This window comes from Xyrauchen texanus, chromosome 47, assembly GCF_025860055.1.
Source record: "Xyrauchen texanus isolate HMW12.3.18 chromosome 47, RBS_HiC_50CHRs, whole genome shotgun sequence".
In the NCBI taxonomy this organism is placed as follows: domain Eukaryota; kingdom Metazoa; phylum Chordata; class Actinopteri; order Cypriniformes; family Catostomidae; genus Xyrauchen; species Xyrauchen texanus.
The window spans coordinates 15294368-15312616 of NC_068322.1; the positions used below are offsets into that span (position 1 = coordinate 15294368).

Sequence of the window (18249 nt, forward strand, 5' to 3'; positions counted from 1 at the left end):
TTCTACATCTCTCTGAGCAGCACCGTCGTTCCAACGTGCTTCAAAGCCACCACCATTGTCCCCATGCCAAAGAAGTCTTCAGTGTCCTGCCTCAATGACTACTGTCCCGTCGCACTCACACCCATCATCATGAAGTGCTTTGAGAGGCTCGCCATGAGGCACATCAAGACCCAGCTGCCCCCTCACTAGACCCACTGCAGTTTGTGTATCGTTCCAACTGTTCAACAGATGACGCCATCGCCACCACCCTCCATCTGGTCCTCACCCACCTGGATAAAAAGGACTCATACGTTCGAATGCTGTTCATAGACTTTAGCTCAGCATTCAACACAATCATTCCTCAGCACCTGATTGGATAGCTTAACCTGCTGGGCTTGGACACCTCCCTCTGCAACTGGATCCTGGACTTCCTGACTGGGAAGTCTCAGTCTGTCCAGAACGGGAACAGCATCTACACCACCACCACACTGTGCACTGGGGCCCCCCAGGGCTGTGTGCTCAGTACACTGCTGTTCACACATGCAGCAATGCACAGCTCGAACCACATCATAAAGTTCGCCGATGACACGACCGTGGTGTGTCTCATCAGCAAGAACAACAAGTCAGCATACAGAGAGGAGGTGCAGCAGCTAACGGACTGGTGTTGAGCCAATTACCTATCTCTGAATGTAGACAAAACAAAAGAGATGGTTGTTGACTTCAGGAGAGCACAGAGAGACCACTCTCCTCTGAACATCAACGGCTCCTCTGTGGAGATTGTCAAGAGCACCAAATTCGTTGGTGTTCACCTGGCGAAGAACCTCACCTGGTCCCTCAACACCATCTCCATTACCATGAAAGCACCTTTGCCCGGCAGCGCCTCTATATTCTTCGAAGGCTGAGAAAAGTATATCTCCCACCCCCCATCCTCACCACATTCTATAGAGGGACTATTGAGAGCATCTTGAGCAGCTGCATCACTGCCTGGTTTGGGACTTGCACCGTTTCGGACCGCAAAGCCCTGCAGAGGATAGTGAGGAAAGCTGAGAAGATCATCGGGGTCTCTCTTCCCTCCATCAAAGACATTTACAAAAAACACTGCATCTGCAAATCAACCAGCATTGTGGATGACCCCACACACCCCTCACACAAAATCTTCACCCTCCTGCCATTTGGCAAGAGGTACCGAAGCATTCAGGCCCTCATGGACAGACTGTGTAACAGCTTCTTCCCCACAAGCCATCAGACTCCTCAATACACATAGACTGGACTGACACTAACACACACACACACACACACACACGTGCGTCCAGTGTTGCGCTTAATTCATTGTCATTTTATACCTGGCTGCTACCTCAATAACTGCTATGTCCATAGAACACTATTTCATAGTATGTTATCTTTACATTCTGCATTTTTATAAATTGTCATCTTTTTGCACTACTCAGATTAGAAATGTATACTGGTTTCTCACTGTCTCTTACTGTGCCTATTGTCATGTTTACTTTTTAGTAATTATTGTACTGTCCTGTACTTTTTGCACATGTTTGCACATGCAATTTATATGGGAATGTGTAGGTCTTATTCAGTCTGTGTAATCTCATGTGGTTCTGTGTTTGTCCTATGTTGTTTTATGTAACACCATGGTCCTGGAGGATCGTTGTCTTGTTTCGCTGTGTACTGTACTAACTTTATATGGTTGAACGACAATAAAAACCACTTGACTTGACTTGACATATCCCGACACAGACTGAAACCGGACAGGAAGTCAGGATCCAGACCCCATGTTCCAGACATCAAACAAGACAGACCAAAGAGCGCACAGCAGGAAAACAACTCCCGGCATCCCAAAAACGGGAACATCAAACAATACACAAGACAAAATGTAGACTTTCTTGGCTCTCAACGAAGGCGGTCCTCGCCTTCGCCGCTTTGTACCCCCAGTCTGACAGGCGGGTCTGTGACCAGCGCCGAACATGGCTGCAGGTCCGGATGGCTGCTTGCCTGTGCTGGGCCACCTCCACCCCCCAATCCCCTCCCCTGTTGCAAGTCTTGTTCATGTTGTAGAGTGTACTGATTATGTGCTAATGTTGCTGAGGTGTTTTTTTTCCTGTTCCCACACTGTACTTCTTAAGGAGCATAGTCTGGGGGCTGCCTTTTTTCTCCTCTCCTCTCCTCATGTCATGCTGTATTTCTTTCTAAATTCCCTGTCTTCCTGTCCTGTATACCCCCTTGTATGGACAGGTCGATGGCCAATTTCACTGGTTTACTATGTGACAATAAAGCACTACTACTACTAACAGAAAACAGAAAACACAACAGAAAGGGAGATAAGGGACGGAAACCAGGGAGGGAACTTAAGGAAAGTGGCGGGGTCCGGCAGACTGGAGGGAGGCCTCAGGCCGGAGGCAGGGTCTGGCGGCCTGGGAGGAGGCCTCAGGGCAAAGGTGGGATCTGGTGGCCTGGGAGGAGGCCTCAGGGCAGAGGTGGCACAGTACTGGGCAGCGGCAGCTGCATAGAGGGAAATGGACTGGGTGGTGGCTGCTGGACAGGGGCAGTGAACTGGACAGTGGCCACTGGACAGGGTTCAGGAGGGAGTGGCTCAGGGGGCACAGCCTTGACCGTGAATGCTGGCTAAGACTGGGAAATGGCCTCCATGGCCGTAAGAACTGGCAGGGAAGGGGGAACGGTTTCCGTGGCCATTGGCACTGGCATTTACAGGGGAATGACCTCCTTGGTCGTGAGAACTGGCAGTGACAGGGTAATGACCTGCTTGGTTGTGAGCACAGGCAGTGACAGGGGAATGAACTCTGTGTCCGGGAGAGCTGGCAATGACTGTGGAACGGCCTCCGTGGCTGGGAGCACTGGCAGCGACTGGGGAATGGCCTCTGTTGCCGAGAGCGCTAGCAGCGTCTGGGGAATGGTATCCATTTCTGTGAGCACTGGCAGTGACTGGGGTATGGCCTCCATGGCTGGGAGTGCTGGCAGCGACTGGGGAGCAGGAGCCTTTCTCCTCCTCCTCTTCTGTGCAGCCATGAGCACTGCTGTGGGAATGGCTTTCGTGGCCGAGGACACAGGCTGTGAGATGGCCAAGGCTTCAGGCGCTGGCTCTGGACAGATGAAACTTTAGGTGCTGGCTCTGGGATGGATGAGGCTTCAGGCACTGTCTCTGGGATGGACAAGGATTCAAGTACTGGCTCGTTGACCGTGGTAGGCGTAGGCGCTGGCTCGTTGACCATGGCAGGTATGGGTGCTGGTTAATTGACTGTGGCAGGTGAGGGCGTTGAAGCTGATTGTTACTGTGAAGCTGATGTGTTACTGTGGAGCTGATATGTTACTGTGAAGCTGATGTGTTACTGTGAAGCTGATGAGTTATTGTGAAGCTGTAAACTAGGGAAGAGGTCAATTAGTCCCCTACATGTATTTGAAGAATCCAGGTCCAGATGTCCTTCCTTGTTACACTGGCATGTGTTTTTTTTTGGGGTTTTTTGCAGGACAGGAAACTGGACGTTGATCCAGACACCAAACCAGAAACAAGACTGAAAAGCGTACCATCTCAAAACCTCCCCTCTGTAGAACAGATAACTTCACAAATCAATGTAAATAAACAACTAATTATTTTGTAGGTTGCAGTTTTGTGCTTCGTGTACTGTATGCTATGCAAAAAGAAGTAGCCTTGGATTAATATATGTAAATGTGTCATGTCACTAATTTGAACGAGGATGTTTTACATACATACACATGTTTTATTTTTTCTGTTTGGATGTGTATTTTTTATGTGCACTATTTTTATTCTAAAACAAAGAAGAACACTTTTACAAAATATGCACTGTCTTTCTTTGCTTGTAACAAAATGTTTTAAAGAAATTTTGGGTACATTTCCTGTAACAGAGACAGGTACCAGATGAAGATATTATTTGTTTACTGTTGCATGTAATAAATCTACTTCCTGGCTGTAAACAAACCATTGTGTGTTCTGGAAAATAAGTTGAGCTTGAGGAAGTGAAGATATAGTGAGATATAAAAAGAGAACTGGCCCCCTTTTTTTTTAGGAAACATTGCTATTTATACTTATTTTTTTACAGATTTCTTTTAACAGTTGATGAAGTTAATTTCACAGTATATTGGGATTGAAGCAGAACTGTGGGACAAAGGCTAAGCATAATAAAAATAAATACATAGACTGTGCAAGTATGTTATTTTAATTACAAATAAAACCAAGATTTTAGTATAATTTTTTTATTATGATTTTTGGTAATTCAGTTGCACACAAATTAGCTGGTATTTTAGAGAAAAAAATTTTTTATATCATTATTTAAAAATGTATCTTGCATTATACACTAATCTGAGTTAAATCAACATATAATGTGACTAAGTGCAGTATCCATAATCTTTCCTGTTTACTAAATCAGTTTATAGAGAGATTAAATTTATTAAAATTTTTTAAAGAAAAGGAGGGACAAGTCAAAATAGATTTTTGTGGTATTTAATATTGTCACAAATGCTGTTAATTGAGCTTAACTTGTATTGAACCCGGAATATTCCTTTAAGAAGCTGTATTGAACTTGTTTCTATTTCTCACATTGTAGTTGTGATTCAAAACGTGCAAAGAATGCAGCTCTTTCACTTCTGCCCATTATTGGATGGATGAAAAACTACAATATCAAAGAATGGCTGTTGGGTGACATAGTTTCTGGCATACGCACTGGATTAGTTGCAGTGCTACAAGGTAATGGCAATTGAGTAACATACTTTAAGAAAAATAATCCAGGACAATGTGAATAATTAGGTTAGAATGCAATGGAAAAATGTTGCTAAATTCTTAAAAAAAAAAAAAAAAGTAACATGCTGTCAAAGCTCAGGAAGCATACACTCAAAAAATGCAACTGTCTAAACTGAGACAGTTCGTAGAGATAAATATATATACAACAGGGCTAAAGGCACGTCTCAAGGAAAAGTGTTTTTTCTGGTCACAAAATGTATCAAGAGGAAAAAAAAATATTTTTTTAAAAAAACTTTTTATTGAATATTCACTCAATATTCTATATTCAATATATTTTTAGTGAATTCACTTTCACTGTATGGACAAAAAAGATGAATGGTAACTGGTGCTAAATTATGCATGACATCTCCTTTGGTGTTTGAAACAACATGGGGGTTACTGCTTTGACATATGGAATCTCTTCTCCTCATTTAGCTCATAATGGGGCTACTACATGTCGGCTTCATTGTCATGTATCTGTCTGATACTCTGGTGTCGGGATTCACCACTGCAGCTGCTGTTCAAATTCTGGTTTCCCAGCTCCGGATTGTGTTGGGACTAGACATTCCTGGTAGAAATGGCCCAATCGCCATTATATATGTTTTAATTATTAATAATTAATGTATTAATCCTGGAACACTTTTAAGGTACCAGCAATGAAGGAATTAGTATTCAGTAGCTCTGTATGATTTGTTGGTGGACATATCAAACATTTGGTTTTTGATTTCAGACCTTAGTGGACGTTTTCTCTCAAATCACTAACACAAACGTGGCAGATCTGGTGACATCTATTGTGATCATGGCAGTAGTGCTTATTGTGAAAGAGATCAATGATAAATTAAAGTCGAAACTACCTGTGCCAATACCTATAGAGGTCATCGTGGTGGGTATGATCATTGAGTTAACACATGAACTTCAATATTAAGACAAAATAGCTTTCATTAACCAAACCTCACCACTTAATTTACACCTATTCATCAGACTGTAATTGCTTGCAGAGTCTCCTTTGGATTCAATTTCGAAGAGAGATTTGGCGTGGTCGTTATTGGGGAGATGGTAAACGGGTAAGAAATCTAGAATATTGACGGATGCCTTCAAATGTATTTAAAGTAGAAATAGATATATTGTCCATGTAAGTGACTATTCTAAATGGAAAGACTTGACATCTCTCTTTTGATCTCAGATATGAATCTCCTGTTGCTCCAAATCTGGAAGTCATTGAGCAGAGTGCAGTGGAGGCTTTCCCTATGGCCATAGCAGGATTTGCTGTGGCTTTCTCAGTAGCTAAAGTCTATTCTGTCAAACACGACTACACCATTTACGGAAACCAGGTCAGTCCAAAGCAATGCAAATGCTGGGGTAACACCTCAAGAGTTACTTTTAAATAAAATGGACACATTTTTATTTATTTAACTGCATAGGAGCTCATTGCGTTTGGGGTGAGCAACATGTTTGGTGCATCTTTCCGTTCATTTGCTGCCAGCGCAGCCCTTTCAAGGACTGCCATATAGGAGAGCACAGGAGGGAAGACGCAGGTAAATTCTTATGCCATTCCGTCTGTTCTCAACACTTTTAATGTACTCCACTTAACATATATGGATCCATTTTTGTTCCAGTTTTGCACATAATGCAAGAACAAAAGCTTAAATAATATTTTTTGTACACTTAATGGGAGCTTTAGTCTTTAAACTCACCATCACCCAACATTATTAATGTGTGTGTGTGTGTGTGTGTGTGTGTGTGTGTGTGTGTGTGTGTGTGTGTGTGTGTGTGTGTGTGTGGGCAGGTTTAAGTGGTTAATGACCAATTTTAGGTTATAAACTGGTAATTATAAGTGTATTATGCTATAAATGTGGTTTATGAGGACATTTCTAGTGTCCCCATAATTCAAATCGCTTGAAAAACATACTAAACTATGATACTTTTTTTTTTTTTATGTAAAAATGCAGAAAGTTTTTTGTGAGGGTTAGGTTTAGGGTTATGGGATAGAATCTATAGTATACAGTATAAAAATCATAATGATAGCTGCACCAACATGTGTGTATGTGTGTGTGTGTGTGTGTGTGTGTGTGTGTGTGTGTGTGTGTGTGTGTGTGTGTGTGTGTGTAAATATTTTGTAATAATTCATAAAGAAATTCCTATATCTTGCTCTGAAATTATCCACTGACTAGATACAAATTAACTTGTTTTATAACATTTGTAGATAGCTGGTATTCTATCTGCCATGATGGTACTGATTGTCACTGTAGCAGTTGGATTCCTGCTTGAGCCATTACCCAGGGTGAGAATTTCAACTCTTTAAAAACATAATACAAATAGCATAATTTAGGCTGTTAATATAACTGAAGTTCTATATAGTCATTGTAGTAGTGTAGGAGTTGATCTACTAAATATGCACAAATAATGACCATTTTGTGATGTGAGTTTGTGATGTTGTTTTCAGTAACTGTGACTTCAACATCTGACTTTCAGCACCAGTAGCAACAGTTTCTTAAAGCTGTTTGTTATAAACAACCAAATCAGATGCTCTATTTAATTAATTAATGTATTATATTATTAAGTTGATCTAAATAAATGTATCTAGATCAGTATTTCAAGCCAGTATCTTTCACTTCTTTTTCAGGTTACCTGGGTGGTGACCTTTGTGGCATCTATTATCCTGGGGTTGGATCTGGGGTTGGCTGTGGGCATTGTGGTAGAATTGTTCACTGTGGTCTTCAGTGCTCAATTGTGAGAGGATGAATCCTTTAAATAAAAACAAAGTCTAATGTACCTGAGTGTTCTTGCGTTAAACAATTTTAATAATTCAAGTAATTCAAATGTGGTTACTGTTAGATAATTTTGTCATCCAATGTATTTAATTTATTTTGTTGATCTGCAATCCCTGTCTCGATATGGCTCAGCTGAGGGTAGAAAGAAATGACACAGACACCCAATGGTATCAAATCCTTCTTCCAAGTTTATTGTTCAGCATTCTGTTATATGGTTCAGAAAAAACACATTCCACTGGACCCCCACCAATGAAATAGTTCTTTACCTTATATGTGGGTGACATACATGTTTGAGCTACGTGTGTTACCTGAGAGTAGAGACAAGAAACACATTCCTTTAGAACATCTTTAGAACAATGAGCAGCTGCAGCTACCCAACAAAAGAAGTTTAAAAGAGGCCTTCATTATTCCACATTACATCACCAGAGATGTTGTTGAGGAGCATTAATTATTTCACAGTTACTGTGGTAAAATCATGGTAATTTTTTTGCGAGGGAACACAAAACTATCTCCAGCGTGTGATGGACGCAGAAACATTCGCTGTGAACAGCCCCTTCCTGCATTTTTCAATTATCTTTCTATGTAAACATGCGCAAGACGAACGTTTTTATGGTAAGCCGATTTAGCTTTTAATGCTTCCCGCGTTACTCGTTGTAATTGCATTTGTACTATTAATATTTTAAATAGAGAGTTCTACAATATATTTTCTAGTAGTTCAAATTTAATTAATAGTTTTACAAATAATTTTTATTTTATAATTAATTAAAAATAATTAAATTGATTTTATTCAGTTAGAGTGCTCTGTAAATTCTTACTAGTAAAAATGCTATAATGGCAGTAACTTTGGGAACATTAACAGATAATTCGGCCTTCCATACTACATCTCGCTGTTTTTTTTAGCATCTCTTGCAATAGTGCTGCGATTTTAGATGCAGTGTAAGTCTGAAAAGCCCCTAACAAATCCAAACTATTGTTTATTGTTTGCAGCCCACGATGTTCCCTCCTGGCAAACATCACTGAGACTGACATCTACAGGGATCGCAAAGACTATCTGTCAGAGTACTGGTCTCTATTCAACTTCCTTTAGATTCCTCTTTCTTTTACAAATACCAAAGAACGTTGCATTAAGCATTTTAATGTAATTTTAGATTTACGAACCTGAAGGAGTTAAAATATTCAAAATACCCTCACCCATCTTCTTTGGCAACATTGACTTATCATTAACATAAGCTGGTGAATGCTGTAAGTTTCTCTGACTCATCTCTCAAGTGCCTCATTACCCCTACAATCTGTGTGTTGTACATCTGGAGTAAATCTTTGTTTTGTATTTTCCAGGTCGGTTTTACTCCCTTAAGAGTTTTGAAGAAAAGGAACAAAGCCCTGCAAAAGATCAGAAAAATGTTGATTAATGGAGAACTGGAGGTGTCTGACGTATGTCCTTTCCATTATTACTATTCATTTGTACATTTTAATGGACTAAAGCCTGTCTTTGCTTAGTCTGCTCAAAGCTGAATGTGTTATCATTTTTATTTTATTTTTTTGTTTAAATTGATTGAATCAATCTAAGAGTAGTCTGCATCTTTCTGGTAAAGTTTTTAAGAAGCATAGATTAGTTGAAGTCAGTTCAAAACTACTGCATGATTTGGGATTCCTCCGGTCATAGTAGGCCTATTTGCATCCTTTCCGAATCTAGAGGGGCCTTCAGATAACACATAAACCATCTACTGGCAATTCAGAAGATGAAAGCAACATAGAGGGTCTGGACCAGCCCACAGACAACTCAAATCTTCCCATCCCATCATGAACTGGAATGCCGAACTTCCTGCCAACATCTGTGTCCCTCCTGTGAACATCCACAGTTCGGTCCTGGACTTCTCTGCAGTCTCGTTCCTTGATATATCTGCACTCAAGGGCCTTAAAATGGTAAAATATCTTAATAGGAGGTAGGCCTACAATATATTCTACACTTCCACTGGTCTGGTTTATCTAATTGAATAAACCGTGGTCATGTTTATTTATGCAGGCCCTGAAAGAGTTTATAAAAATTGAGGTGGACATCTACATTGTTTCCTGCGATGGTAAAACAACCTAATTCATTTTCTATATTACCAGCAATTTTATCCCAAATGCTCTTCATTAAGGGAGCTCTGCTCTCTTTACAGTGTACATCATGGAGAAGCTTCTTCAATGTACATTTTTTGATGACAACATAAATAGGTCCATCTTTTATCCCACACTACATGATGCCATGGTGCACATTCTGCAGATGCATCCAGATTATAGACAAGCAGAAAAGGTACATAAGCCGTTTTATTTTGTAAGCATCATGAAATGTACATAACCGGCTTACAGACTTTTTAATGTAAATATGTTTACAACAACCATAAAAAGGAATGGTCCACCCAAAAATGTAAATTCTCTTATCATTTATTCTACCTCATGCCATCCCAGATGTGCATGACCTTTCTTCTGCAGAACACAAATTAAGATTTTTAGAAGAATATTTCAGCTCTGTGGGTCCATACAATGCAGGTGAATGATGACCAAAATTGGAAGCTCCAAAAAGCAAATAAATCTTATCCATAAGCCTCCATTGGTTAAATCTACATATTCAGAAGCAATATGATAGGTGTGGGTGAGAAACAGATCAATATTAAAGTCCTTTTTTTGGTGAGTTACTTGACTGACAGTAAAGGAATTCATCTGTTGTTGGTGGATTGGTGAACTGTCTACAGGACAGGTGGATGAAGTCATATGGGGCCAGGGGCATAGATTTCAGGGGAAATATGCATCAAAACAAGTAAGTTTTATATTTATACCAATACTATTGGAAACATGTAAATGCTTCACATTGCTTGAGTCCACACCATCCCAAAGAAGATGAATATAATGTGTGCTGCAAAGCATGCTGAGGCCATTGTTATGTTCTGTTTATATATCATGTCTGTTACGGTTAAATTGCATATTTTAGTCTTTTGTGTAAAAAATGTAATGTGGAGAGACAGACAGACCTACACCGGAATGATGTATTAGTTTACAGTAACAATGTGAATTTGCAATACACCTTTAAATAAAAAAATATTTCATGTAAATATGAGATTTTTGTAATACATACTTAAAACAACTTTTGATAAACTAAGTAAAAACCTACATTATGTCTGATATTCATTTTGCAAAAATATTTATGTGATATGTCTGGTGAGATAAATATGGATGCACTTATTATGCACATATTTTTTACAAGATACATTTTACAAGATGTGCCTTGCATTATGTGTATTGTGAACATCACTCAACACATCATGAAAAGCATTTACACTATTCATGTTTTTCCACTGCCTAAAGATGACAAAAACAACTTGTATAGAATGAGAAAGATATTCCAACACTATATTAAAGGTGTCACGAAATGCTTTTATTATTATTATTATTATTATTTTAAAATGTTTTTTTTGTTGTTGCACAAAACAGTCATATTTTCCGCTCTCATTTTGACTCTGTCAAAAACTATTTTGGTGCAGCTTCTCCTTTAAGACTTGACAGTAAATGTGCACTGTTATGATTGGCTCTCTGCTCTTGACTGACATGACCCTGACTTGACTGACATGATTAGTTTTGCGGCCCATTTCCCAAAGCTATTGTAACATAAAGTATTACACTTTTTTGGTACATTACTGTAACGGCAAGAGAGGAGAAAAAAAACAGTTGAAGTGTTTAGAAAGTCACATTTATTGTTCCTGAGAATCTTGCCGCTGGGCTGGGTCAGACCAAAGAACCTCATCAACATCACATGCAATGCTAGCCCTGTCCAGTCAGCTGGGGAAGTACCCCCAAATACTGGCCTGGCTGTATCTGTTCTTGCTCAAACAATCTCAGAGATCATCAAGAAGATGTGTGTCATTGTGGGCCCAAGATGCCTTGGCAGTGGACTACTCCTTGGTGGATGACGGCAGCACACATTGTTACACTGCCGCCACACTTACCCAGAACATCGACAATTACCCGGTGGCCAACAATGTTGTGCCCTCTTCTCCATCATGGAATTGTTTATAGTGTAAGCACTTGAGAAAATCTGTAAATACCTAAAGCTTTATGTCGAGACATTAATTTCAAGATACATAAGATTATGATTCTCTCTCTTTTTTTAAACCTACAAGGCTAATAATAATATTAATGATAATAACTAAATAAATAAAATGGATAGTCAATATGTATGAATAGTTAAAATTAGTTAACAAATAAAGATTTTGTGTGGAAAATTGGCAGCAAAGTGGTGGCATAATTGTTGCAGAGAACTCTATACATTAAAATGAGATGAGAAAAAAAAAGGTCAGTGACAATGGTTTATAGAAACACTCTTAAATCAATTGTTATTGGGAAATGAGGCCCTGCTCTCCTTTTGCCATCACTACTAACCACTACAGGGAGGGTCCACGGAATAAGGTAAAGTAGGCATAGATGTTGTTGTGGAGGCGGTCAGATGCAAATGTCTACCACAGTGTGACATCACAATGTGGAGGAAGTACATGAGTCTTTTGGCAGCTTGGCTTCAACAAATGCTCTTTTTGCAGAGAGGAGGAAGTTTTGAGTTATGAAACTTACATTTTATATTTATAGTACAATGACCTCTTTTATGTCAAAAGACCAAGGTCCATTCGATTCCTCGTGTCATGACCCATTTAAGAAGAAAAGAATGACCTGTAAGTTAATTACCATATGAATAGTAAAACTGATTATTTTAGTTAAAAAGTCCAGTCTAAGTGAGAAATACTAGGTCAATAAAACAGTAAGAGCTTCATTTAATTTGTATATGTAATTATGATTACATTCAACAAAAAACACATTCAACAATCAACAAAAGCCCCTAAATTGCAGCATGTGTGGGCTCAATCATTAAAAACAAAATGTTTGAATATTTGACACAAACAAGACTTTAAACCACCATCAAGTCCTGATTTTCACTATTCAATTAAGAGTTTTCAGACTAAAAAATGAATACTCAAATCCCTGCCAGGTTACATACTATATCAATTTATTCATCAGTAACTAATTAACCACCTTTTACTGGTAATATGGTCTATAGCGGCCCTGATCTGGGTGATGTAGCCCAGGCATCTGTCCCTGTGGTGGGGGGCCCTGCATTCGGGGTGGTGGGGGCCCCCGGGGTGCAGGCCACATTCCTGGACTCAAACCCCCAGGTTGGTTGAACGGTGGACTGAGAGTGCTCTTGTCCTCAGGGAACTGGGGGTTGTAATGGTGGGGTGGGGGGCCATTAACAGGGTGACCTCCGTGCTGAGGGGGAGGCCCTGGTGGAGGGTGGTTCATAAACGGTGGCATCTGACCAATGTGGTGTCCAGGAGGTGGAGTAATGGGTGGGGGAACAGATGACAGTGGAGGGGGTGCTTGGTTAAAAACCATATGGGGTGTGTTGGAGCCCTGCCCTGGGTGTGGCATGGGGTGACTGATTGGTGGAGGGGGAGGTGGGGGCCCATAGTGCTGCTGAGGCGGTGCCATCATGTGATGTGTGTGGGTAACAACAGGCTGCCCTTGATAGTCTCCAGGGTGGTGGTGAGGAGGCGGAGCGTTGCCTGGCTGAGGGTGTGGCTCACGCGAGAGACCGGAGCTTGAATCATCCTGGATTGGAACCGTGATGAGGTTGCTGTGTTTCCTTGTGGTAACCGTTGAGATGCGGAAGGTCTCTTGAGTGAGAGAGCGGGACGGCCCCATGTCTGCCGAATTAGACGGCTGGCCTTGTGGAGGTCGGAGGTCATCATGGGAGCCAGAGGAAGGCTGGCTGTAAGGGTCATGACCACCGTGAGACAGCGGGGGAGGGATGATTACATGGGGTTTGGGCAGGTGAGGTGGGGGTACACGGAAGCGCTCAGGCACCTCCGAGGTAGGAGGAAGGTGGACAGGGTCAGATCGGCTGCTAGAGGTCTTGCCTGATCTCATATGTCTGTGATTAATGTGGGCCTGCAGGTCTCTCTGAGAGAGATATGTGCGTTTGCAGCCCTGAACAATACTGCACATGTAGAGCGAGCCACGGTGGGACTGCTCAATCCGCTGGACTGGGTCTGTACAGCTGTACAGGTTTAGACTGAAGACAAAGAGATATGCAGAAGCAAGTCAGCTTAAAAGACACATATCAGAGAACCGCAGTACTGTAAATATTAGAACAAACTTGAACAGAGCGATTTATTGAATAGTCTTGATATATTTGCAACAATTTTGCATGCAATAAAAAATTAAGAAACACTGAATATTATGATGATTTTAATGCGCTTTTCATTTGGCCATTCCTAAATTTCCTGAAGACTAAGGGTGCTCTGATCACCCACCAATCGGTATCGGACAATATTCAAGTCCTATGACTCAATCTGTGATAGGTAAATTGGCAGAACGCCAAAACCAATCGCTTATGTCGCAAAAGACGCATGGCTCCTTTAAGACTTCAGCAGCACTGTAATGGCATCACAGTCTCGGAGTGTGGGGAATACTGGTATAGTGTTGTAAGACAACAAACTTGATTCAGCAGGTAAGAACAATGCAGTGGGAGAGCTATGGTAAATATGAAATGTTTGTGTACTGTACTGTTAATGTTGCAAGCTTAATTTGTATGGGGCTAGTTATCTTAATATAGAGAATATTCTGTTAGCCTTTTTTCTCAATACAACTTGTGTTCATTTAGCATTTTGTATTTTACTTCCATTAAATGTATTAAATCTGCCGAGCTACAATAGTTGTTTGGATGAAATGTTGGTTGCTTAAAGGAATAGTTCACCCAAAAATGAAAATTCTCTCATCATTTGCTCTCCCTCATCATCCAGATGTGAAAGTGAATGTCACAGGCACCACATGTGACATTCAGATGTAAAAGTGAATGGCTCCTTTTTGACTATTTCTCCCCCACAGCTATCATATCATTCTGAAGAAACAGATTTAACAACTGGAGTCATGTGGATTACTTTTATGTTTCCTTTATTTGATTTTTGGAGCTACAATGGTCTGATCACTACAGAGCTGAGATATTCTTCTAAAAATCTTAATTTGTGTTCAGCAGAAAGAAAGAAAGACATACCCCAGATGTGGGATGGCATGAGGGTGAGTGTGGGATGGCATGAGGGTGAGTGTGGGATGGCATGAGGGTGAGTGTGGGATGGCATGAGGGTGAGTGAAACATGAGAGAATTTTCATTTTTGGGTGAACTGTCACTTTAAGCTCCTCATTCCAATGCTGTCATCTCCTACATGTCGATGAATTAGTTTTGCAGGATAAGTTAACTTAATAGCCAAAATATTTGGAAATATGTGAATGAGAAAAAATTTTTTTTTCTTCCAAGTAACAAAGCATGCAATGTACAGATCATGCAATTTTGTAATCATTGAAACATGTTGCATGAATTTAATTAATTGCTTAAATTATAACATAAAAGGATGAGACCGTAAGTTTATAAGGTTAGAATAGGAAAAAAAATTGCCCCTGTAAAGGTAAAAAAAAATGCACTGGAAATCAAATATTTCCCTAAAACAGAAAAGTTTATTTCTGACCCAGGTTTCATCTGACCTATACAGGATTTAAGTTTCAGTGTTACGAGTTTTATCCCCCACCCCCCATTTTCAGAAATGAATTTCAGGCCCTGTTGACAATAGAATTTTTTTTTTACCTATAGCCCAGCACTACGTCTGCACAAAGCATATTTAGCACCAGTAATCTCTTAGATACAATGTTAATTAATGACAATGAGTCAGAAAAGTCAGTGCACATGCCTAAGACGACATAAAAAACAGCTCATTCAACTTACCCTGGACACATCTTATCACCCTTTCTTTCATGATGTAATGCACACTCATAGCAGAAAACATGTTTGCATGGGATCTGCAAAGAAAGTTTTCATGAAGTCACATCAATATTAATTCAGGTCATCAAGCTACCACGTTTTTTAAATTCAGCATATTTGTATTCATTATAACTGCCAATGATTCTCACCATACGACCATATGTTTTAATTGGCAGTCCACATTTGTCACACAAATGAACTGGGATGTCATCTTTTTCACCAATCAAGTTTAGCTGGAAGAAAAACGAGACACAGTGTGACCACAGCACTTTATATACTGGCATCTGAGAGTTAAGCAATTCAGATTCATGCAATAAGGCCTTTACCTTGTAATCCCAGTACAGCTGCTGTGGGAACCGTCGCTGGCTTGCAAATGCATCACCTGCTTTCGAGCAGCTATCAAACCTCTCTTTCTGCTTGAAGTTAAAGCTTTCTAGCAGGAGCACAGACCAAAAAACATTGTTTATTTGTATCTTGATGACTGATCACATGCTTAATAAGCATGCATTTTGAAATGTATTAACTTGATACCTTCATCAGCAGAATTGGTTTTGGAAGGTAACCGTCCAGCAGGTCTCTGGGGTCGCAGAGGTTTAATCCTGGTCTGTTTGGGAAGGAGTTTAATTGGTATCCTCCTCCTGACATCAGGACCACCTAACGGACCCTCCGTGCCCTGCATATCGTTGTCTGCTTGCAAGAAACAAACAAATCAACAGTACATATTAAACTTTGATACGTTTTAATGTGCAATAAGTCAGTGTTCTACACTAACATATAACAAACTTATACATAACAACACGTTATTCGGCAGTGCTAAACAAAACTGCAACCTCAAAGATGCGTTATTCCAACACACCAAACTCTGCATGTACAAGACACATAAAAACGGATATTGATGTACACTGAGGTTTGATGTGGACTCATTTATTTACACGCACTAGCAGCATAACAGCAAACACACAACTCACACACATGAGCAAATGACTCTAAAACAATCTCATAAAATGCATGCTTTCAATTAATGTAGTTGAATTTACTTCGACGATTTTATTTAGCGATTACTTCAACTCAAGTTCGACTCAAACTCCGCAATAGATAAACGCCACACTGACACAGAGGCCACAAACGATGATGTCCGGAAATGCCTGTAACTTTCCACAAACATTATTCAGCTCGCTTATCTATATGTAAAAGTATGCATAAACCTAGCACAACTTATATTGCGGTCATTAGCAACGCGTTCTGTATCAAATAGACTAGAGAGTGAAAACTTAACATTTCCCTGCTTACCATTGTGGTCCATACTTGTGTGAAGTCAACGTACATCGGCGCTTCCTGTTTCCTGCCCTTCAAAACAAAAGTCGCTCATCGAGATCATAACGTCAGAATCAGCTTTATTGCCAAGTATGCTTACACATACAAGGAATTTGTCTTGGTGACAGAAGCTTCCAGTGCACAAACAATACAAAACAGCAACAAGACAGAGATTAAAAAAAATGAATAGAATATAAGTAGCCTGTATATTGAAATACACAATAAGACAATATAAATACACAGGTGGTCAAAAGTTTGGAATAATGTACAGATTTTTATGTTTCTGAAGGATATTGGTACTTTAATTCACCAAAGTGGCATTCAACTGATCACAAAGTATAGTCAGGACATTACTGATGTAAAAAACAGCACCAACACTATTTGATCAAATCTAGACAGGCCCCATTTCCAGCAGCCATCACTCCAACACCTTATCCTTGAGTAATCATGCTAAATTTGGTGCTAGAAAATACCATTATATCAAACACAGTTGAAATCTATTTGGTTCATTAAATGAAGCTTGACACTGTCGTTGAGTTGTCACAGTATGCGATAGACTGGCATGTCTTAAGGTCAATATTAGGTAAAAAAAAATGGCAAAAATTAAACAGCTTTCTCTAGAAACTCATCAGTCAATCATTGTTTTGAGGAATGAAGGCTATACAATGCTTGAAATTGCCAAAAAAACTGAAGATTTCATGACAGTCTTCAAAGACAAAGGACAACTGGCTCTAACAAGGACAGAAAGAGATGTACAACTAAACAAGAGGATAAGTACATCAGAGTCTCTAGTTTGAGAAATAGTTTGAGAATCACATGCCCTCCGCTGACAGCTTCATTGAATTCTACCAACTCTGCATGTACTTTTTTTTTTTTTTTATCTCTGTCGTGTTGCTGTATTGTTTGAGGCAAAGGGTCAAAGGGGGAGAAATGGGTGCTCTGGAGTAATACAGGAAAAGGGCCATATGCAGATGTGCCAGACTTACGGTTGACCTTGTTCACCTCAAGAGCACGAGTATGACCTAATCACCTCACAGAAATAAGTATGTGGAACATCATAAAGAGGAAGAGAAGAAAACGGTCAGCAGTTGCTAAATATACTGACTCACTAACGTGTGCACTGCAGCCTGCATCTGGGGTCAACTGAACACACATGGAAGGCCAGAAACTATACACAGAGCAGAACAGCATGTGCAATTTCATATTTCTCACACACTGGAAGATTCTGTCAGTTTCATGTATAACAGTGAATAGAAGAGTAAGGGTTGCAGGCCTTATAGGAAGAATTGCAAAGAAAAATAAACTTTTGAAACAGAAAAACAAAAAGAAAAGGTTAGAGTGGGCAAAGAAACACAGACATTGGACAACAGATCATTGGAAAAGAGTGTTATGGATCTTAACCCCATTGAGCATTTATGGGATCAGCTAGACTGTAAGGTGTGTGAGAAGTGCCCAATAAGACCGTCACATCTATGGCAAGTGCTACAGGAAGTGTGGGGTGAAATGTCATCTGAGTATCTGGACAAACTGAAAGCTAGAATGCCAAAGATCTATAAAGCTGTCATTGCTGCACGTGGAGGATTTTT

At 40.1% G+C, this 18249-nt stretch overlaps 2 protein-coding genes across 3 annotated transcripts; one reads left to right on the forward strand and one right to left on the reverse strand.

Annotated features, from left to right (window-relative positions):
- The first annotated feature begins 5152 nt into the window (after positions 1-5152).
- slc26a3.1 (solute carrier family 26 member 3) lies at positions 5153-11565 on the forward strand. The gene is given in 16 exon segments (XM_052120596.1): positions 5153-5341; positions 5472-5624; positions 5723-5805; positions 5925-6072; positions 6163-6276; positions 6945-7118; positions 7365-7471; positions 8500-8571; positions 8642-8726; positions 8728-8754; positions 8848-8943; positions 9206-9310; positions 9313-9435; positions 9536-9590; positions 9675-9829; positions 11389-11565. Coding segments are annotated over 16 exon segments (1863 nt in total).
- On the reverse strand, positions 11128-16685 carry LOC127639031 (E3 ubiquitin-protein ligase Hakai-like). 2 transcript variants are annotated; one of them, XM_052120850.1, is made up of 6 exons: positions 16640-16685; positions 15881-16036; positions 15676-15782; positions 15499-15582; positions 15314-15387; positions 11128-13609 (listed from the first exon to the last, which is right to left on the reverse strand). In XM_052120850.1, the coding sequence occupies exons 1-6, from the start codon at positions 16650-16652 to the stop codon at positions 12574-12576; spliced, it is 1470 nt and encodes a 489-aa protein (XP_051976810.1). In that variant the 5' UTR covers positions 16653-16685; the 3' UTR covers positions 11128-12573. The 2 variants fall into 2 exon arrangements, with proteins under 2 accessions (XP_051976810.1, XP_051976809.1); XM_052120849.1 differs by having other exon boundaries at positions 15881-16039; positions 16640-16664.
- Between the last annotated feature and the right edge of the window lie 1564 nt (positions 16686-18249).

Excerpts from the sequence above, each read along its gene's own strand:
- LOC127639031 (XM_052120849.1), bottom strand. Across the intron at positions 15,783-15,880 it reads AACCAATTCTGCTGATGAAG|AAAGCTTTAACTTCAAGCAG; the intron begins GTATCAAGTTAA and ends TGCTCCTGCTAG. Across the intron at positions 13,610-15,313 it reads GGTGATAAGATGTGTCCAGG|TCTAAACCTGTACAGCTGTA; the intron begins GTAAGTTGAATG and ends CTTTGTCTTCAG.